At 36.4% G+C, this 23,577-nt stretch overlaps 1 protein-coding gene across 1 annotated transcript in view; it reads left to right on the top strand.

Annotated features, from left to right (window-relative positions):
- LOC114360194 (lachesin) overlaps positions 1–21,455 on the top strand; it is a 64,621-nt gene extending 43,166 nt beyond the window's left edge. The window contains exons 5-9 of the mRNA XM_028314792.1: positions 11,040–11,220; positions 15,960–16,091; positions 17,824–17,952; positions 19,962–20,132; positions 20,883–21,455. Of these exons, the coding sequence (XP_028170593.1) occupies positions 11,040–11,220; positions 15,960–16,091; positions 17,824–17,952; positions 19,962–20,132; positions 20,883–21,247 (978 nt within the window). The 3' untranslated portion in view covers positions 21,248–21,455. The remainder of the gene's footprint in view (positions 1–11,039; positions 11,221–15,959; positions 16,092–17,823; positions 17,953–19,961; positions 20,133–20,882) is intronic.
- The last annotated feature ends 2,122 nt before the right edge of the window (positions 21,456–23,577 follow it).

Genomic DNA, 23,577 nt, shown 5'->3' with positions numbered 1-23,577 from the left:
AAGAGATTTGTTTTCAAGTTATTAGTATTCGTTGCCATATTTCTATCGCGTCTCGGTTTCTAAATCATCTTGACATAACATTTGGCGTAATTTAATCCTCGTTCATTTTTGCAAACATCTTTGAAGAGCACAAAGATTGTTCAGTTCGGCAGTCCTGAGGGTATTTGCTTAGGTTCTGAATCACAAGAGGCGACGGTGTCGCAAACGCCTGCTTTTATTTGCCAGTTGAGTGAAACGCTTTCTAAGTGTTAAGTCAAATTTGTGCTTGAATAGACTAACGTTTCAACAGAAATCATTTCTGTGAAGACGGCTAAGGACGAAATATTTCTGGATACAAAGATCGATTTATCAAACGATATGAATAGAGTCTACATAATTATATCGAGTCATACATGATGTGTATATGTGAATAGATATTATTGAGTTTGAAGATTCAATATTTCAGATGAAAAGCTTTTGGATTGGGAAAGACCCATCCATTTATGTTTTAAAAAGTGAAATCACCTTAAACTCTTAAGAAGTAAACACCAATTTTAAATACATAATTTTTCTTCATAAGGCTTTTAACTTTCATTTATGCGTTTTTTCTACTGAATACATTTTCAACGGATAAAATTTTCATTACGGGAAAATCATTAACGAAAAGGCTTATCACCCGTTCACCGAGTCATTTTGTTTAATTTAAGCAAAAGCAAATACCGTCGGTCATCATTCACGTAGGTCGGTCGGCCGTCGGGCAATCAAATAAATATTGACCTACTAATTGTTTTTGCGGCATCGACGGCGGCCTGTTGACAGAGGCAGTGATGGACGAGCGTATTTTTTGCCCCCAACCCTTTTTATCGTTTCAAGTTCACATTTAGATACGTTCGCATTTTTGGGGTTAAATACATTTGGAGATAAAAAAGCTTCGGAATGAACAGTCAAAGCTGAATTTTCGTACGTCTGAGTTATTTATAAACCAAAATAAATCTCGTCTAGAAATAAACTGGCGACGTCTAAATTGAGACACAATGAATCCAATTTATTGTGTAGCTAATCCATTGTGCTCTTCTTTGACGTATTCACTAAATAATCTAACATTAGCTAGAATATGTTTCAAATAATTGCAAAGTATTCACACGAAAGGTTAGGTCTTCTGAAAAGATTCCATGTAATACGTAGTAAACAGCCTTGGGAGTTTTCATACCACAAATATATCTACAGCGGATCCCCAGTTATGTCCGTATAATATATGGGCACGTTTAAATAAGCCTTTAGCCCGCTGTTAGCGCCGAAGGGTATTTTCAATATGGGTAATTTCGCTTGGAACAAATACTTTAGCAGCTTTATTGCATACTCCAGGATTAACTCGATATGAGCGTTGAAAAACGAGTCAGCCGTCCGCTCGAGTTACATACAAAAAACTCGTGGTATTTTATCTTAATTACTTGGAAATCTTTGTGAGAGTAAATCCCTACCCTTATGTTGTCCATCGTCGCGTAACTTTATGAGAGGATTACTTTTATGGCGGGATTAAAGTCCCGTTTGTGAAATGTTTACAGCTGAGAACTGCGGCCATCTTGCGATAGATCGCGTCGCGAGTTATTATCGCAGATGATATCGCTTGTTTTAGAGGTGCCAGTAATTTTATTCATTTGAAAGATTTTACGGTTTCTTTTGTGAACTTTTCTTTGTGTGTTTATTTTATCTATAGCTGAATAAGTTAGCTTAGTTTTTGTCGTGTGATTTTATTGAGACCAACTAGAAATTAAACTCTATACTATAAAACCCGATTTACATTATTACCCTAATTTTAGTACAAGTCTCTAACTTCTTTCTTCAACTTCCACCACATTATGTCCGACGCAAAACTGCATGAATACGTTGCATTGTGAAGTATCGCAAAAGTAACTGAACCGAATTGAAACTTAGATGGGATTCATACGTGATCTAGTATGCAATCTTGTTTCTGTTGGTACGTGGCTTTGCTAGTTATCGAACTTGATGCGCTTCAACTTTGGAAAGATTGTGCCGATATTTTGTGCGAGCTCTTGGAAAATGGAATATTATGTAGCATGGTATCAGATAGAAGTTTTGACAAGTCTTTTGTTCCTATTTAATGTGATGCATGAGACACTGATGTTAATGAAGTGTTTTTTATATAAAAATATAACTAACACACTTGTAGATTCTGTGTGCCTACCATGAGTTTACGTTAGGTGAGCTCGCTAGCGAATACGTCAAAAAATTCTATGAAGATTTTACTTCTTGAAAGTAGCCGCTAGGGGCGCTGCACAATATGTCATACATTTAAATGTCATTTTTTTACGCTGTCGCTAGCGAGCACACCTAACGTAAACTCATGGTAGGCACACTGTTCTAGGTTTGTAGTTAAATTAAAGATGTTTAACTACTTTACTTTAGGAAATAAGTTGTCCTGCGCCATAGTGTGTGTTTGACGAAATAACACCTTACGTAATACCTTATGTTATCAACAACTGTGTATACTTACCCTTATACATTGGTATCTAAAGAATCTAAACTTAAAAATGAACAGTTACATAAATGCATCTATTAATTTATCTTGGCAAATATAATGAAAACCAACGAAACGCGAACTCAAGGTACGCGAAACATTATTGAAATCCGACAACTGAAAGAATTCGTACAATCCTAAAGTTTATAATAAATCGTTCCGCTATCTCATGGTATTAATTTAAGGAATTTTCATAACGAAGTCTTTGAAATTTAACAGGTAGGGATTTTAGACATTCCCTTAAAGAGCAATAAGTTACATTAGATCTGAATGATTATTGCATTTAAATTATTTCGATACGTATAGACATTCAAATTCAAATTCAAATTCANATTTTAGAATGTTCTGCTAAAAGCATATTTTTTATGTTTCTAGCAAAAATTTTGTATCTTGCATCAAAGATAGGAAGGTGATTATTTTTTTCAAATATCTGCAACTAATAGGGAATCTGTCAAAAAAAAGAAATCTGAGAAAAGTCAACCCAAAAAAAAGATAAAAAAAAATTAAGCCACTAGGTCATGAAATTTGAAAAAATCACAAAATTAACGATAACTTCTAAACTACGAAAAATCGTAGAACATACATGGGGGTGAAATCGATAGGTCTAGTCCTCACCTATCACCTGCCTTCGGCTTGACACCTTACAAGAAACACCCTGTATATTCTTTGTCCTTATTCGACTGCGATTCTAATTTATCTATTTTTTTATTTAGCTCGTCGTTCTGTGATGCCAGAAATGCCATAGAGTTTTCAATATTTTTATTTGTTGTTTGAATTTCTGCTAAAGTAGCTGAGATTTTGCTTAGTTGGGCATTCTGTATTTTAATCATTGCCAACATTTCTTCCCTGAATGAGTCCATTTCCTCATGGCCGTCACCACATCTTTTCCTTTTAATGAGTCGCTGTGAGACGAAGTTAGTTGGTGTCGTGTCTGGAGGAGTACTACCAGCGAGATTCACGTTGGAGTCGGATAGGGATTTGTCCATCGTGCCTTCCATAGTTCACAGTACGGGTAAGCAGTAATGTATAAGTAATAAGTCGTAGAAGGTGTGGAGTGTATACTAAGGCGCCGATCGCAGTGGTAATGTCCGTAGCGTTCGCCGTAGCATTCACCGTAGCAAGCTCTGTTAGGCCGAGTGTCGTAGTATGGCACGTTCGTAGCGACAGTGGATATTCGTAGCACGCAGGCCGATAGTTACTGGTAAATTCGCCGCGGCGGATCACTGCTCCATAGCACAGTTGGTTCAGTCAGAGACCGCGCAGCCGGCATTCCCCGGGTTCGAATCCAGCGGCCGCACTCACCGATTTGTTGTTCTTCGCGACGTGAGGGTGCTCCGGAGACTCGAGGCGCAGCTCCGGCCCAACACTCGAGACAGGGGCGAAGCACCAGGGCACCGCGTCACCGATTTGAAATTATTAATCGCACAGTTCGACACGTCCGTTCGTTACCAAAGCCGAGAGGGAAGAGGGAACATTCATACTAAATGTAACGAACATTATTCCCATTTGATAGGGTTACGACTTGCGACGTATTAAATGAGCCCAAAGTCTACGGGGTTGTGTCGCTTTATTGCGGAGTTCCTATGGCCACATTCCAACTCCATAATTAGACCCTAGTATCATATANTAGAGTCTTCTAGAATATATTTTCCACATATGAAGAGATTTATAATATAAATTAATAGAAAGTATTCATTACGGAAGTTATTGTTTTAAGCTCGTTTGACGCTAGGGCGGGTGACTAGTTAATTTAAAAACCAATTAAGAACTGTATGTCAGTAATTGCAACAGTTACCGTACCATATGATTGGTGGTACGGCTGTATTAGTGGCTTCTGCGATGCGCATGTATCGCTCATTACCTTTCAACCTTTCCCTTCAAACGACTAAGCAACGCAATGGGAATTTAATGTAGTTTTAGAGCGAAATCACGTTGGAATTAACACGTAAAGCAACACGAAACAACAAGAATCCTGCTGCTAAGGAGCTTCATTCTTGGCACCATAAACACATTCTTCGACACATAGTTGCTTGATGTCGCAACTTACGCCCGCTATAACGTTTAGATCTGGCGTCCCAGGAATTTGTCAGACTGCTCCAAGGAATCCACCTTTGGATGTAAACCGGGAACCGAGGTGCGCGTTACATAATTATACCCTTCATTTAATATTACAAAGCCGGGCCGTGATACTAAAGCGGCCCAAATCCTGGAACCCCTAAATATTGTGGCTTAGCTTCCTATACGGATTTACGATGCTCAAAAGATTATCTATAAAGCTCGTTGCAATGTTATCGTACAGTTTATGCTTTATACAAACAAGATGAGAGCCGGAGATAGTTGAATACTGAATGAAACATGAGTTGTTTTATTCACAACTTTATTTAGCGCTTAGCTTTGAACTGAGCGACTGTTGAGTGCTCGCTGAGAGCTATTTCATTTTAAAACATGGCGCAAACGCTCGTAAATATGGTTTGAACGAAATATCCGTCCGATTCCATGCAATAATGTTTAGCAAATAACAAAAATGATCACAAAGTGCATGCCAGCTATCCCGTAATGAAACGAGCTATTCAAAATGACCGCGGTCGAGTCGCATTACTTTCAGCATGAATATTTCAAATATTAATCAAAGTTGACGTAAAATATGTTGTTACAGTCTTCAGGCGATATCACTCGTATGAAAATTATGGTTTTGCTTTAAATATAAACTTAATAAACGAGCTGGCAAAAAGGAATCGATGGAGGCTGGTTATACATATAAGTGGATGTACTGTTCCTTTCCATTTTTTTGGAATATCAATGAGAAGCATCACGCTTACCTAAGTTTATTTACATTAGTACTTTTTGCCTTAACTAAAGAACTCTCTTATATGACCTCAAGTTCGATTGAAAATCCTCAAGTCCTCTTTTGCTTAGTGCAAACAAGATTTCAACGAAAAAAACCTAAATTTCGATTCACTGTAAGCCTGAAAAAACACACACAATGGTATTTGCACTCATTCTCATTTTATGTAAGCATTTGACAGACATCTTGTAAACAAAGCCACAGCTCGTTCTCAAATATCCCAACAAGTTATCCAGCAAAAAATTAAACGTCAACATGTCAAAAGCAGACCGCCCGATTCTTTATTATTTATCTCACCACCGATACCATCTGCTCAACCGGATACGGTGCCAAAACGCGTTGGAACTAAAATAAATAATACATAAAAAGGGCCGTAAGTGGAAAGCAAGGGAGAAGAATCAACAAGTGAATTATTTCTTAGTGGAAAAATCGGCAGGCATTACTCAGCTCCTTTGTTGGCTACAGGTGCGGCCCGGTTCTTTAGCAGGCATGTCGATACAACCGGATGTTCTTGGTCGCATTGAAATTTCATGTTCTTAGTAGGTATTTGATTTCACTTTCTTCGTAATCGTTAAACGAGCGTAATTCAATTGTTTTCATGCCTACTTTATACGATTCAATTAATTTTATTGTTACTATCGTTTGTATTTGAAAAATGCAGTACCTACCACAGACACTGGAAAAACAAAATCATTTTTTTTATTTCAAAGGATTTCATGTTATATTGACAGTCTAGTGGACCAGTCTACTCAAGGAGAGAACCTGCTCAAACTGTGTCAAAATTTTTCATTTTTTATAGTTAATGGTGTAGGTAAATATTGTGTTTTATAGGTCCTCCTTTCATTTTTGTATATAAAGAACCAACCCTTATAATATGTATGTACGTAGGTATGTTTCTTTTTACCTATGTTATTTGTTTCTTAAATTCAAAATGACTTTTTCAAGCAGATTTATAGAAATCAATTCTCAAACTCAATTTAAATTAATAATTGAACTCGTAATCGTGTTAGCAGTAAACTGTACGAACTACTAAAACAACCATAGAACAAATGAGCTTTAAGTCACGGAGGTGAAAAGTAAGGTAGCGTGAAGCTCACCCAAAAGTTTAAACTAACATGTTGAAAGCTTAATAGACTCTCACAAAGATTAATGGACGGCTTGATAGGCTCGAAATCGAATGAATATTAATACTGCATTTAACAACACTGAGAGTATTTAATGAAAGACTTAAGTTTTGTTTAAATATGAACTTTGCACACGATAAAATTCAGTATTTAACGACAAAACTATTTGTCGTGGGCTCGGTAAGATAAGTAAAACTCTGTTCTATAAAATAACATCCAGTTTGAAAGTCACTTTATTTTATAAGCTGTAAGTAAATAAACGCTAGGCATAAGTATCAAGATTGTATTAACATTCAGAAGAAAAACACTCGACATTTTCCTTTCAAAAGAAAATTTTCAGCTCACATACAAATTCCGCTGCAAGCTCACTCAGCTTAAAAGCCTTCTGTACTGCTTAATTCTTACTGTCTTTGTTAAATGGTCTGCCAAAATAGCCTTGTGTTTTTGCGCGTCCTACCGTCGCCCCGGTCTCGCCCGCGTCACGGCCTCCCTTAAGACGAATATTTCACACGGAAAACAAATGACTCACTTACCTGTTGATGCCCGCACGACGAAATGAAGGTTTAGTTCGCACCCAGACGTGACTTGCTTCTTGCCTCGCTCCGCTCCCATGATTGCGTATTTTTATTATAATCCGCCACGCGTCGTGACAGGAATAAAATTAACGGGAATAAGAATAAAATCCAGCAGCCAACTGTTTTATATTCTCCATGTCTAGCAGTGTGTGCCGTTTGCCGCTGAAATCCTCAAATTAAACCTCCGTGACCCTGATGACGTGCCCTCTTGTGGTCTTATTAAATTTTTTTACTTTATTTCTTAAAACTCCTAAAAATGGGTCTTAGTTGAAATCTATTCAAAAACAGTAGGTATTAAAGGTAGTGAATCTTGAATGTAAAATATTAGTTAGATTTACTATATGTATAAAACACCTGAAAAAAAAATTGAATCCTATTACAGAAGTTGCCAAAGAAATAGCTTCTGAAATGTAGCACTTTTTAGAATCTTTGTGTAGATAGGTATGATATTGATATTTACACGCCAACAATCTTGCTAGTGATTTTGAATAGAGCACAACGTCACATGGTTACGATATTTACCCGTCTACATATTCCGCAGGAAATGTCTTTCACGTCTACGCAGCTGTGTAATGGCGCCGCTACAAAGCAAAGACAATATTTATACATTAGTAAGTAGCGAGGATAAAGGTCGTGCTCTCTGGATGCATATCCCCGATTCACTCGCCTCTAGCCTGCACTAGGAATCTGCATAATTCATGTGACATGAAACTGTCTGTATAAGAATTTACACTGCAGCGAAACGTGGAAACAGCAAACGCCCTGCTTTATCATAATATCTCTTTGACGCGAATGGGAAATGAAACAAAATAGCAACGTTGCGTTTCTACAGTCGTTATTTTGTTCATGACGAAAAGTTTAATATTGCACGGAGTTTTAAAATTATAACTCGTACATATTTGCATGAGGAATGCGACCCGTTTAGTGCCTGCTCGGGGCACGCTCGCGAGGAATTTTGTCAAAGTCCGCCGTGACGTGTATCGGGGTTTCTTCGTCCCGCAGCGAGTACCGTCTGCGTCCTCGCGTTCCTCCGCTCGCGACGTACAATACACTACATTATGTTATCGGGAATTTGCATAATACATTTTAAAAGCGAGAAACGCTTCTTTACTCCGCTTATACAAGCATCCGTTATTAAACGCAAGTGTTTAGATTACGTCCAGTTTGCAGACGTTCTGCGATTGCATGCATTCTGTGATTGAACTACAGCGTTTAGCTGGCGCATTTGAGCAAACACCCGTTTCAATTTCAGTCTGATTATCTGGGCGGGATATTAACAAACTTTTGTTTATTTAAAGCTCGCCGTCGAAAGATGTTATTGCGAGGTGAAGATAAGGTTTATATTCAAAGGACGTTGAGGATTTCGAGGATTCCGACGGAATAGAGAGTGGCGATTTTTGTATCTTAACGTAACAAATGTCTGAGAGCCCGTCGGGCCGGCGTCCCAGGAATTTTGTCAAAGTCGGACCACGGCGGGATGGGAACAATACGTCTTCATGCAACATTCACGGGCCCCTGCCTCTACATTATTAGATTGAGGGACAACAGACTTGTATAAACTATCAGATTCCGATCCCGCCCCGATAAGGGGTTGCTTAATCGATGTCGGTTTCCATATAATTGTTGCGTGCCGAGTAGTGTTTTGTTCCATTCCGATAGGGGACGAGTAGCAAATTACTTGTTTGTGCTGATATGTAAAGGCTATTCCCATGTGTTTGATTAATTTGTTCTTATCTATTAAGAAATTAACATTCTATACTTGTATAGGGACATATTAAGTACATATACAGCTCCTTTTAGGTTCAGTTCAGGTATGAGAGATTCAAATAAGTATGTATAGGAAATTGCATAAGATTTGACTGTCATGATTCTCCAAGTTGTCTGAAGAGATCACATATTATCCTAGTGATAGAATAATTTATTATAGTCGTCTAAATAAAGTGGGCATTTACTTTTGTACTTACTTCTCGATGTTCAATTTCATATTTTACCCTAACATTTCATATACAGGGTGTTAGGTAAATGGGTATATGAGCCGACACTAGCCCATGTTAACATGGTCATATAAATGGTATGGTGAAGTCAGAAAATTGATATCTTCATTTTAATTATTTTAATTTTCATACAAATCTGATTTTGTAAATTTTATTTTGTATGAACATTAAAAAATTAAAATTATGATATCAAATTTCTGACTTCACCATACCATTTATATGTATATGTTAACATGGGCTAGTGTCGGCTTATATACCCATTTACCTAACACCCTGTATACTGGTACAATTACCTTCTAGGACAGCCAGAAAACCTACGTGAGTGAACCCAGGGGAAAAGCATATTAAAAAAAATACAAACATAGAGGTCGTGTCCAGAACAGGCCTTATCTCGTTAGAGGGCTTTAGTACCTTGACCCTCTAGGATTACATTGATCCGTTTTAGCTTTTTTGCAAAGATTTTCTTTGTTTCTGATGGATTATCTCTCATAACCATCATTAAGGAGACGTCTCAAATGTAACGAAGATGGAGAAGAAATATTATGTCATATTCATATGGTTAAATGTTATTAAAACCTTTTGTTGTTAGTTATTATAACTAATTAGAATTGGAAGATGTAATTTATAATGTTATCCACGTAAAATAGTACTCAACGTTGCTACTGATTCGTAACTGTAGGTAACATTAGTGTGGCTTGGGACTTTCGGTTTATTAGCTTCTGTAGGTACAAAATTGTATTTATTTGGGAAATATTTCCATCTAAGTCTTACTTGGGAATCTTACCCAAGATTTATAGAGTCTATATTTCTTTAACTCTAACCACTGAGTTACGGAGCATTATGGTATCGCTGTAAGAGTAAAACTTCTATCTATGCAAAGTTTTCAATTTATACAGTACAGTACGAGACGTACGAAGCTCTCACAAAGTTTCGTTACTTCTGCTTGCATTAATTTTAAAACATGTTTGTCTTTTAGTGGTTAAGAATAAATTTTGAGTAGGTACCTATTTAATTTAAATAAGAGGACAATTTAATCATATGGACGCTATCAGGCGTTATTTTGTGGAAATCCATAATTAGTAAGGAGTAAAATGTAAACGGCAAAAAAGATCTTACAGAAAGATTTAAGAAAGTTACTTAACTACAAGTTAATCCATGAATGTCTTTTACTCAAAACATCTATTTACGTCTACGTTGCGTCTCAGTTAATATACAATAGACTTTTATTTTATACCACTTTGTTTAAAGTGTAATAATATAGGTACTTAAATGAGGATCTAATTGAAATAAAAATGTTCACTTTTCACGGAATCATTTCCATTGTTAACGACTGAACGAAGTAGAACGAAAAAGTTAATTAAAACTGTCTCTCAGATTTACTTTTTTCACTAGTTTGCGGGTAAACCACAGTACCTAGATACGAGTAAGCTTAACTCACATTTGTAAACTTATATTTTTGCATGTTGGTTGGTAAAATCATCCGACTACGGCAAAGTCAAAAGGAATGGTTATGATTATTGCCTCATTACTTCAGATAGATTAGTATTAAATCCGTGCAATATACTATACTTTTTTTTTAATTTGGACGATCTATCATCAACGTAATAAAACAATCTGTATTACGTATTTCGTCCAACCGTCAAATTACATAACTCTACATACGAATAAGTAGATAAGTAGGTAATATAATATGGCATCAATTTTATCTAAAGGTATTAATTGCAATTTCAGCGATAATATTTAGCATCAGCAGACACATTGGGATGATTACATAATGCTCCGAAATTTTGGCAGATAACTGTGGGACATTTATGCCCGTTTACATCATCGATTCCTATTTTTTAAGTAGGGTCACTTAAAAATTAGACATTGATGGTGTAACTGGTATTACACTTTGTTACTATTTATAGCAGCTGTTTTTTACCTGATTATATAGTTTTTTAGATTTTTCATGTTGGTTCTAACAATGGTTTTCTTCCACAGATGGGTCACCTCTCAGTGGTGATTCCGCCGGACATCGCCGATGAAGATGGGTCGCAGGCCAGCGCGCCTGAAGGTGGCTCTGTGGAGCTGAGGTGCACCGCTACTGGAGTACCAACTCCTACTATAGCGTGGAGGAGGACGGAGGGCAGGAACATTGTGTTCCGAGAGGAGAAGGAGAAAAGTAAGTTGTCATTTGTCATTTCGTTGTATCAACTGATGTCGCATTTTCACATTCATTAATAATCCCCCAATAACGGGACTATTCCCATCTCTCGATCCCACCGCTGCAACTCCTGTGTAGTCAGGATCTAATAAGCCCCAATTAGGCGGCTGACATAACTTATTCTCACTTGCTTTTCAAAGTACTAAATGTTAATCAAAACTTATTAACCAAAGTGGGAACAAAATTACCCAAACGAGATTTTTATTCTTAACAGCTTGTCAAGTACTTAAAAAACTTTGATCGAAGCTGGACCTGATGGAACCTGTTTAAAGTAGTTAGTAGTTTAAGGCTGAGTTGCACCAATTTACTTTAACAATAACCGGTGCTTTTTGTAAGGACTTTGACAGATTTTTCACGTTTTTAAAGTCAACATAAGATGGTTCAACTCAGCCTAAATAATTACGCAGCTACTTGCGCTATCCGCAATAAGTTTTATTTGCTTCGCAGATTTATTACGTTCGCTGCTGTTGTTCCAAATTAAAGAGAATAATCGACGTTCGTTCGCCCTGAAAGCATAAAAAGCAGGACATAAAACGTCAATTTTCCTTTGAATTTCATTCGCATCGGTGAGATCCGACTAAGTGGTAAAAAAGAAACAAGACTAATTTTGAATTCAAAGCCCGACGGGCGGGCGCAGGTGGCTGCGTGGTTAAAACATTGGACTTTTATGGGATTTAATAAGATATTGCTGTAAGATATCGGAAAGAAACACAAATAATATGACTCAGTGTGACAAATGGAAGCCAGCTCTATTGGAAGTTAGGGTTATGCACGGTTTAGATAAGCGATTCAGTGCTTGTGTGCGAACTTTCTTGTTTTCGATTCAAGTCTAACGGCGCTAAAGAGAGTAAAGGTTAACGGAGCGAGGACTATTGCTTTTAACACAGACTAAATAAAAGATAAAGAAATAAAGAAACCTAAAATGAATGTAAATAAAAATGAATACTTTAATACTATGGGAAAAAAAGATTTTAGATTAGTTTTTATTTATAGAAAAATAGTTAATATTTTTTTATGCATAACTAGGCAGGTATTTGACCACAATCGCACATGGTGTTATGTTAAAATTGTTTTCATACGTAAAATAAGGTAAACAACTTTTATACAATCCAAACGCACCCCAGTCAAACTTCAATAAGCACCTATTTTTCCTTTATATTCCTGCTTTTACCCGAATGGGCTGTCAACATTTTTACATTACAAAAGTAAGTGGCCCCCGCGCGATGGCTGGAATTCATTTCCGTGGAAAAAACGTGTTCAAAGAACTCAATTACTACTTAAACAAAATATTGAAGCAATCCGGGCTCAGGCCAGGAAATTAAATGAACGGATTAGTGAAAATCAACGTAACAAAAGCTTACCTCTTATAGTTATAACGACCCGCCCTTTACACGTAACCGAAAACAGTAGGTGAAAAGACAGGAGTTCGGAACAATTATAGTACAAGTCATTCCAACACATTATGCACGGCTGTCCTTTTAATCGGGTGTAATCCGGCAGGGTAATTTATGCTTTAATGTTCAGGTATTAGGGTTGGAATTGGTAGTCCCGTAGCGGCCATTTAAACCTTTTCAGGGCGGTGTTTTACGGATTTGACCCGTTTCATTTAAGCCATTAAGCATAAACAAAAGACTGGCTTCTGTAAACGGAGGAAGGCTGTAATAGTTAACAGAGTGGCGGCGCTGGCTTTGTATTAATTGACATGTTATACACGCTCCACTAAATGGGAAAGATTTGCTGGGACTCGCCATTATCTCTTTTAAAAAGGATTTCTAATCGGGTCCATTGTATTTGTAGATAGACTTACGATTTAATCGCGTTTATTCACGACATAGAGATAAGATTTTTTTACTGTCTTACATCTTTAGTATCTAATTAAACATTAATTTTTTATGATAGAAACTATCAAAGCTTGTAGAGTGATAGTGTGCTTTATATTCTAGGCTAGGGTAGTAGAGAAGTCAGATCTAAAATGATTTACACTTGTATCAAAATGGCCCACGGAACAGTGTAGTTAAAAAGGTTTGAATTTTGTGGTAGAAAAATAGCGTCCATTCGTAATGTAAATAAAATAAATGATTTCAAAACGTCACGTGCTTTAACTTAATCGATGGGTGGACCCAATCAAGAACACACCATCATCATTATCATCATCACAAAACCCTACTGCTCACATTATACCTTATATGAATATCTTTTGTGACCTTATCTATTATAACATAAGTATTTTTTCTCACTCAATAATCAATCTACATGATTAGTTAATTACGTATCTCGGAGGCGACGGGACGTGACGTCACCGGCTCTTAATTAAGACCCTCATTGATAAACTGACTTGTGACACCGAACAATGGCAGATTTATTTATAATTCTCTATCGGTTTTGTACGGATATCCAGCATAAAAACTTTCAAACAGAAGGTAATTAGGTAAAACATAATTTTTAATACCTAATTAGAATATGACAGCCATGTAACCTCCACAAAATATCAAGTCTCTATCTATTTCTCAATTATTTTTTTGGTTTTATAATCTAATGTGCAAGGTTTTCACATAAAGACTCACACATGCATTCACTGCATTCACACATTTAAATCAATTTAATAAACGTTTTTTAAAGAAAATTGATACTTTATTTTGCTTACAAACGCTGTCAATTTCTAATAATCATTATATCAGTGTTTGTGTGTTTTCCGTAATAATAATTATCGAATGAACATGGTTGATTAAACTAACTTACATTTTGCAATCATATCGTCATCGTAGCTAACTATAAAATAAGACTTTATTGTTTGCCCGGTAAATTATATGTTTTTGTGGATTTTTATGATTAGAAGAGATGTAGAGTGACAATAAAGCATATCGACTTTGTTTTATTACACTCACTTCATAATTATTTACTCACCAAGTTCTCTTTTATGAAGTTGTTTTTACCAAATTGACAATTTGTCCGCGTTCTCTACCAAACCCAAGGGGAGGGTGGGTAATGTTCTATGCTTAATAAAATATAAATCATCAAATTGGTTTTGATTTTCCTCAAGAAAAACAATTTAAGCATCTATGAATGATATTATTATGATATCAAGACGTTTATTAATCCATCCACAAGTTTTATAATAACCGATAAATATTAACCAAATCATAATTAGTTAATTTGTAACTAAAATACATTACAAAGACGATTTATATCTCATTGTTTCTAAGTAATTCTGAAAGTCGTTTGTAAGTGTTTATGGCGGAAAATCGTCGAGACCCGGCTAAATTGGAAAACAATTAGTGCTCCGGCAATAATAACGGAATTGCTGAATCGAGCCGACGTCTTTACAACTTGCCGACGACATGTCGCAACTCAACTTTATATCCCGTTAATAAAACACAATTTCATACAAGCTTGACGTGACCATAATTCGTGGCTTTGGTCGGATTTTCCTGGATAAACTCTCTGGAACACCGAAATGATCCGCTTACTGAAAACTAACGCTGCCACGTAATTGAATGCTAAACTAATTCTAGCGTGTTTTATGTTTTGATGCCCGAGTTTGGACGTTAATCTATTGCATAGCAAAGTGGGCTGTTAACTCTGCCTGTAGTTAATAGGCGAGTATGTGTTTAATTAATCAATTACATGCTATGTTTGCATGAACTTGATTTATTTCTTAAATAGCAAAACACTAATTCCGGTCACCCTTATTAAGAGGTGTGAAAATTTATTACCTACCTAAAGTTAGATGTTTTATATTACTAAGAAAAGCAATATTTTTGTTTGTTTTGGTAATTTTCATTTTAAGATAGGTTGTGCTTTTGACTTTGTTGGCAAGAGCGCGAGCGCTCGGTAACATTTTCTTTATTTTACTTTCTTCTGTCATCATCATCATTTTTGAATACACTCGAGTAGGTATACTCAGCTATGTCCTGTTTTAAAAATCAGAAAAGCAGTCACATTAGAAGGCCGCCTTTGATATTACGCGCTCCGTCGTGAGCAGTATTTTATGTCTGCGCCCGAGATTTAGGGTCGTATGCTATAATAAAGCGATAAATTATTTCCATTTAAATTTAATTTGACGGCGACCGTTAAATGCCGGATTGTGCACTGTTTTCATTAAAGTGTTACGCGGAGATTAGCGATGGCAAATATAATTAAGGTAAGAACGTAGGCGCGGGTGTGTGCCCGCTTGATGTATGAGCCTGTTTGGCTTACACCAAGACGTCTGATGTACTTATCCGCGTAAGCTCCAATTTAGATTAAGGCTGTAGCAATTAGGTTCTGATACAAAATATAATTGTGCTGGTATTTGGCTAAATATCTTTGAGTTTAAATGAGACTTTTTGATATAATAACCGTGCTCTGAAGTTGTAGAAATCGTGTTGGGGATTAGGGGCTTTTTAATTATGATTACAACAACGATCAGCTACATCTAAAGACCGAGTAAAATGTATCTCAGATTTTAAATCAGGTTAAATGACGTAGTAAAACAGCGTCAATAAAACAAACCCTCCTAGTTGTTTTCGTGCCCAAGTGCCCAACTGACTCTTGAATGTTAATTTACCTAAGACGTCTTTTTATTGTATTTTTGTAAGTATTCAAGCTGGTAAAAGTACAAAGATCGCTCAATTCTAATTCACTTCAAAATTAAGTAATTACCTAACTTAATTATTACTTTTTTCCCATTAAAATTGTTTTATTTGTTTGTTAAACAGTAGTGGACAACTACGTGGGCTCCATACTGTCCCTGTCGAACCTGCAGCGGGCGGACATGGGGACGTATTTGTGCATCGCGGCAAATGGCGTCCCCCCTACCAAGAGTCGGCGCTACGAGGTCTCTGTACTATGTAAGTAATCGCACTTTTTCTGTAATACAGGATGATTATCGAAAAATACCGCGATTAAGAATAATTAACATAAAGTTGTATTATTAAATTGTTCTATAGAGCTTATTAAAAAATTTGGATACAGATAACAAAATCATTCTGTATAGCTGTAGGTTAATAGGTACTTATGTACCTACATGATACGTCAGCTTAGTGCATTGAAAAATGTCGAGCGGTGTAGGTATCTGTTTAATCCAGAAGTCTTTCATGATTTTACTAATGCAACTTCTGTGTGGCCAGGATCAGCGCCGTTACATTGTCCGAAAAGCTCTGGTTACTCAAAAATACTTCCCGCTTCTTTATACCGAATCGGGCAACGGTCATATCAAATTATACACCTAGTCACTTTGCGCTAGCGCAAAGTCTTTGTCTAGACAAAGTTAGAAAATATGTACAAAATAATGCTTTTACTTTCGTAGACCTAAATAAAATTTACACACTTGGCTATATCTCCAAATAAATTTCGCAAGGCTGAACACTTAGCCAAAGGCGAATTTATTCGAAGGGAAATTTTGTGAGGCTTTAGAAAACAAAGTACCTATCTAACTTCGATCCTTAACCAAACTTTTGGACAAGGCTTGTGTTAAGTTAATTGGGTTGACTTAATTTATAGTTAACCTTTTTGCTTAGATTGTCTCTCGTAAACTTTATTTAGAGGTAATCAAGTTACTAACGTACGGTGATTTCTATAAGATTTGTTTAAGACTTTTAATTACATTGTTTTTGGTCGACCCGTTTTACTCGTAGGCGACCTCTATTAGATCAAGGACCTATTTCAAGAAACTTTGACAGTTTAACGAGTAATTAAGATGTCGTGATAGATAGTTTGTTGACTTACGGTCATATTAACATTACATCTACGGTTTACGTCGTCCTCATCTCTAAGAATGTGATAAACAATCACGGAAACAATGTCGACTGTGGCATGGGGCTGATTTAATCACATTCCATTAACTCAAAGTTAACGTAAAGGTTCCAATGAATCAAAACAAAAACAAAACACTGCGACTAAATCTGTTTCAGTCCCAACGCTTATTCTTCAAACGGAGTAGGTAATCAAAAGTAATTGAGCTTCCTATTGGCCAAGTGTTGCTTTTATTTCATCCCGAACAATTTGTAGTAGGCATTCAAGTTTCCTTTGTTTTCTCTTTCTATTGCCCTGGTTAGGGATCATCAAAGCGATTAAAATACTGTTATACCGAATGAAACTTGCAAGAATTTCTTTAGCTCTATCAAAGACTGTAATTAGAATACTCAATCGTTTCAAAGCGTTCACTTACCGTTTATATTGAAACGCAAGTACTTTAGATTGGTTAGATTTACACTTTGCTTCAACGTAGAGGAATTCTAAGAATGTGTTTGTGGTAAGGTATTGCATAATTTTGATTATATAACTTTCTTTAGAATTATTCAAGTAAAATATTTTACATTGGCTTGTTTTTCGACGGAATTTTATCGCAACAATACACATCGTAGCTGCGTTGTAAAAATTAGGCATCAAACTTTAAGAGCCGAGTTCAGAATAGGACAATTTTAACAGTCGATTTAAGGTGTAGAGAAGATTTTAAAAAGTCTATTACGGTGGAACTGCTTGTTAGTGATAATTTAACGTTTATTCGTGAAATTGGGTCTTATATTTTGTAGAGATTTATCTACATTATTGAGTCTTAAAAATATCTGTTTCGTAATACAGTCGAGCCGTCAGTGCGGGTGGACAGTCCAGTGGTGCTGCGATCCGTGGACATGCAAGTCACGCTGCAGTGCTACGTGGAGGCCTCGCCCAAGTCGCTGAACACTTGGCAGCGAGGGAAGTCTCAAGCGAGTGAGTATTACGGAATACATTACAGCGAACAACTATGTATAGTCAGCTTCAAATAGATCGTGAAACCAAAAATGGCCAAAAAGTTGACAACAGTTTAATTTATCTGTTTAACAAATTGTAACAAAGTTGTGTTGCGAATTTTTTGGCTACTTTGGGTGTTACGAATTATTTGAAGCTGCCTGCACCTACTATAATAGCGACCCGCCCCGGCTTTGCACGGGTGCTATGTTCTTAAAAACCTTCTTCTAGAATCACTCTATCTGTTGCTGAAAACTGAAAACTAATGAAACTGTAACTAATGAATCTAAGCGTACAGACAGCGGGAGTGACTGTTTTTTATAGGTACTATGTAAAATGTAAAGATGAAGACTTACACAACGTAGGTACACGTACCTACATTACTTTTTAGCCACATTTATTCTAACGTAACTTAAAGGCTTTATTAATTTCGGATTCTATTTAGAAATGGATTTCGGAATTGTAGAAAACTGTTTGATAGAATTCCGATAAATGATATCAAAAACCACTCATTTGGTGAGATATCGTGTATTGAGATATTTCCAGTAAAAATATTCATACCATATTGCTTAGCATTCACGCAATAAATCGGAGCGTTTACGATAAAAGTCCGTTTTTCTGAGAAATAAGTCTGCAAGCCGCTTTATATTTTGAATTCCACAAAATCTCATCACAAAACGTAACCTTGGAAGAATATTTTCATATCAATTTGTACATGTGTCACCTTGTTTTCGTTATAAGTAGATTGATTNGATTGATCGTTTGGATATTCATTCTGGATGAAGTTTTCAAAGGAGCATCATTTATAATACGATAATTCGATTGTTGTTCAGAGTTTGAAACTTTATGTGAAGTCTCGACTTTGTCCATCTAGGTATATATAGATCATTTCATCCAGGAAGACGCGCCCCACCATTCTTCCGCTAATGTTTGAGTGTTATCGGTACGTGCTAAATAATCCATGAGTGCACAGTGCACACGCACACTACAATAATGACGCTCGGATTGCTCGGATCAAACTCCCAGCACCCCGCGCTTCCCTCGCCAAAAATGGGTGGGGCGCGTCTTCGTGAATGAAACGATCTATAAAATGGTTGTAGGTTACTTTAGATCCTTTCCGCTTTAAACTTAATTCTGAATACCAGGGTTCGGTTTAACTTTTAGCTATGAGCAAGATAGCTCCCGAGTAAGTGAAATTTCGTATCGTACGTCCACTGCTGGACAAAGGCCTCTCCCAAGGTTTTCCACAATGAACGGTCCTGCGCTGCCCGTATCCAACTCGGATGGGCAGCGTTCGGGAAGCTTCGCCATATACTCACGTCCGAAATACCGCAGTGTCTCAAGTCGAAAGTATTTGACCAATGCGTGTTGCCAGTGATGGTATACGGATCTGAGACGTGGTCGCTTACTATGGGCCTCATAAGAAGGCTCAAGGTCACCCAAAGGGCGATGGAGCGGGCTATGCTCGGAGTCTCCCTGCGTGATCGAATCAGAAATGAGGAGATCCGCAGGAGAACTAAAGTTACCGACATAGCTCGCAGAATTGCTAAAATCAAGTGGCAGTGGGCGGGGCACATAGCTCGTAGAGACGATGGCCGTTGGGGCAGGAAAGTTTCCAACGAGTCACACCAAAAAGAGTAGGAAACCCTGTTATTCGTTGGGGAAAAAAATCCCATCCAGTCACACCCCTACTCGTAAAGCTGTATTTTCTTACTGCAAGCTTTAGATTACTTAATTATATTGATTTTTATGTATTTTGTACATTGTCTCTTTATAATGAAAGCATTATATCCTGATATTAAAGGTATTTAATGTTTGTGATCAGTACCAGTGTGACTCGTTGGGATCAAGCGGTTTTTTCGGGAGATTTTCACTTTTTTGGGAGTCGGGAGAACACACAAAAGTTTGGGAGACTCGCTAAATCTCAACCATCTGGCAGCCCTGTTTTGTACGGAATTCTTGCAATAACCCTTCTTCTCTTCTATTCCTAGGTGGGAAGCTGCTGAACAGCTCCAAGTACATAATATCGGAGCAGAGCTACAACGAGTACGCGCTGCGCATGAACCTCACCATCAACCGGCTGAAGAAGAGTGACTTTGGAGAGTACTCCTGCTCAGCCGTCAATGGATACGGCCGGGCTGAAGGCGTCGTTATATTGAAAGGTGTGTATTTGCATAATATACCTTCATCGTCACATCATTATCATCATTTTAGCCATAGGACGTCCACTGCTGAACATAGTTTCCATGTTGATCGATTGGTTACGGCCTGCGTCCAGCGCTTCCCCTAACTTTATGATGCCCTCGGTCCAATATGCCTTAAATACAAAAAAAAAAAAGAAATACTAAGCTTAGCTAATAAAGCTTTTGTTTTTAACATGCCATCTGCTTTACACTGGAGAAAAGTCGATACTTAAGTTCAAATTCCTCCTATTTTCTTCTGTTTAATTTCCTCACGGGTTCAATGAAAGTTTAATTTGAAATGATTCCTAAAGTAGATTGTAGCTATGCGCTATAAAACTTCTCAAAAGTATTCGAAAACAAACTCCCGTTTAAATGGTTCTGTGTGCCTACCATGAGTTTACGTTAGGTGTGCTCGCTAGCGACTGCGTAAAAAAATGACATTTAAATGTATGACATATTGTGCAGCGCCCCTAGTGGCTACTTTCAAGAAATAAGATCTTCATACAATTTTTTGACGTATTCGCTAGCGAGCTCACCTAACGTAAACTCATGGTAGGCACACTGTTTACTAGACGGTATTTTTCGCTGAAGACGGAAAACAGTTTCGCTATTTTTATCAAAGTGAAACAAACAAATTGATAGCGACTGGTATTCATAATATGCTTACATAAAATAATTAACCTTAAACTTCCGACATTATACTAAACATAAAAATTTAATTCTCAACAGAAACGCCGCAAAGGACGACGACGACCACCACGACCACGACCACCACCACGACGACCACCCCGCGACCGACCACCACCGTCGCTGCGACCACGCGCCCGCCAAAACGCCATCTCAAGAAGCAGTTCGAGAGGACTTACAACGCGCTCGACGCCGACCTTAGACAAGCTGAGCTCAATAACGCTCTCAACCTTTACAACGTACAATACGGCTCCACCAACAACTCGCATAATGAGTACGCGCAGCGGACCGAAAAACAAAAAGTACGCCCATCGGGCCCGCCCCGCCAATTTGTTCCATACAACCGAGCCTCGACCACAGTTGACACGGTCGCGCTCACAATCCTCGCTCTGCTCGCGGCGGCATAAACACATACAGAATAGCATAGGTAGTGATGAAATCATGGCTGTTGAATTTTGTAAGTACGTATATTGCGGTTGTTAAGTACCTAAGCTCTGTTGACGTTGGGCAGATTATTTATAGCCTTATAATGACAATAAAGATCAAAATTGATAATAATAAGAATTTGAATTCCTGAATCATGTTAGATTTATTAATTGGTAATATCAACAATGTCATATCAATGGCCGTTTAAGATTTTTCGCAAAAATTATTCGAATACGCAATCGTTTTATCAACTCGTCTGATTTTTTGACATAATACAATAAGTTGTTTAGATTATGTAATAACTTTTGATATAATTTAGAAATGTAAAAATATATTGATATTTATATTATTAGTACTATGTAAGTAAATATTAGTATTAATATCTGTATGACAATACGATTGTAAAGACAATAGCCGTAGAGTTAAGATTCTAGACCAAAATATATTTATCATTAGTTCTGCTATGCGTTTTGCATGTATGTATTTATATAATAGAGGCGTTTATATATTTTCGTTGGAAAGAAAATAATGAATACCGAGACCATTTTGAGAAAAACTCGAGACAACGAATAACTTGGTACTAATGACCTTATTCATTAGTAAATAAATTAAATAGAGTCTTGTCATTTTGTATACCTGCATTTTAAGTTAAATAAGGGACTCCCCTATTCGTATTTTATAAAGTAATAAAAATTTATGGTGTTCTAATACCACTAACGTCTCAATTTTTGACATTGTATTGTAACTAATGATAAATTTAAGAACAATTAATAAGAGACGGTGTTCGGTTTATTACACACTTTACTGTCTCTCAGTGAAATCAAAGGGTCTCATAAAATGTATACTTCTTCTATAAAATATCTAATCTTCCATAACAATCAAAATACTTCCTAATTTCTTTGTGTACTGAAAAAATATGCTAGATTGTAAATTTTAATACTTGTAATAAATAAATTTGTCTTCCGAATAGTATATTAAAATAATGTATTCGGCTCATTCAAGTTTGTACTTACCTATGAGTTAAAATGTGTAGCCCATGGAGTTCCTATTGAACTTCATGTAAATTGTAGTGTATGTAAGTAAAAGAATGAATTTATAGTAGACATAGAACTATAAAAGTAAAAATGAATTTTGATAAGAATTGATTCTGTAAAAATAATCTATATTTATGTATTTTACCGTATCGTATCTTCTAACGGTGGTAAATCTTATGCAATCTGTGTAACTTGAATTGTAGCAGTTGTGCATTTGTTATTTTTATTAATAGTAGGTAATAACAGCTTCGTCTTTCATTTTTTGAAACACTATTTTATATTATTAAAAACAAAGTTTCTTTTCCTAAGATTAAATAAATAATGCATAATGTATAATTGTAAGATGTTAATGTTTGTGACAATAAAATATTGTGTTGTATATTTTGAATTGTTTTACATTGCGTAAAAGACAATAAAATGTAACAACTGTATTTGTAAATAATTCGATGAAATTAAACTCATGTAATAATGCATGAAGGCAATTCTATTTATCAATGTTAACATTAAGATGTTGATATCATTTTATGACATTTTAAAATAAAAATGTAATCAAATTGTTATTGTTTTAATTGCTATGCATGCAGTTGACTTTTACTCGTACTGGATTACTTACGGTTCTGTAGTTGGATTCATAAATACATGTCATGGTTAATATTTATTGAGATGTAAAGAGTTAGGCTGAGCTGTACTACCTTGTTTTACCAGCCTTAGATTTGATTTTGCAAATAATTTTATGTCAATCCTGATAAGGATTCTTTGAATACATTTATAGTGATTTTCAATTTTACATAGGTACTTATTTATAGTACAGTCACGGAATGAAAAGGTTCGTCAGTTTTCAAATTGATTCCTTCAACGAATCGCGAGCACATATTACCTTTTGAAACTATGTTACAGAATAATCTCGAGTTAGAGAAAATAATCTTTAACTGTTCGTCAGTAAAGTTCAAAATTATTCAGATCAAAGTTGTTGACGATTTAACTTGTCAAGAAGATTATTATGATTGATAAACTAAAACCTTCTTGTTGGTTCAACCTGCCATTACCTATTAAATAAAAAAAACTACATTTTGTAACATTGCACTGATGGGATGGAAAAATAAACAAGCAAAACCTTATTCGTTAGCAAACGTCATATTTATTTAAATGTTAGCAGCACTGTTTCTTGCACGGTTATGTTGGCAGGTTTGACTCTTACAGTACCTACTGCAAGCGAAAACCGACACTAAGGTGACGAACCTTTTCATTCCGCGACTGTACATAGAGCCTAAACCGAG

Source organism: Ostrinia furnacalis, unplaced genomic scaffold, assembly GCF_004193835.3.
Source record: "Ostrinia furnacalis isolate ACB-3 unplaced genomic scaffold, ASM419383v2 OfSCF4915, whole genome shotgun sequence".
Lineage (NCBI taxonomy): Eukaryota > Metazoa > Arthropoda > Insecta > Lepidoptera > Crambidae > Ostrinia > Ostrinia furnacalis.
This window is presented reverse-complemented; position numbering and strand designations above follow the sequence as displayed.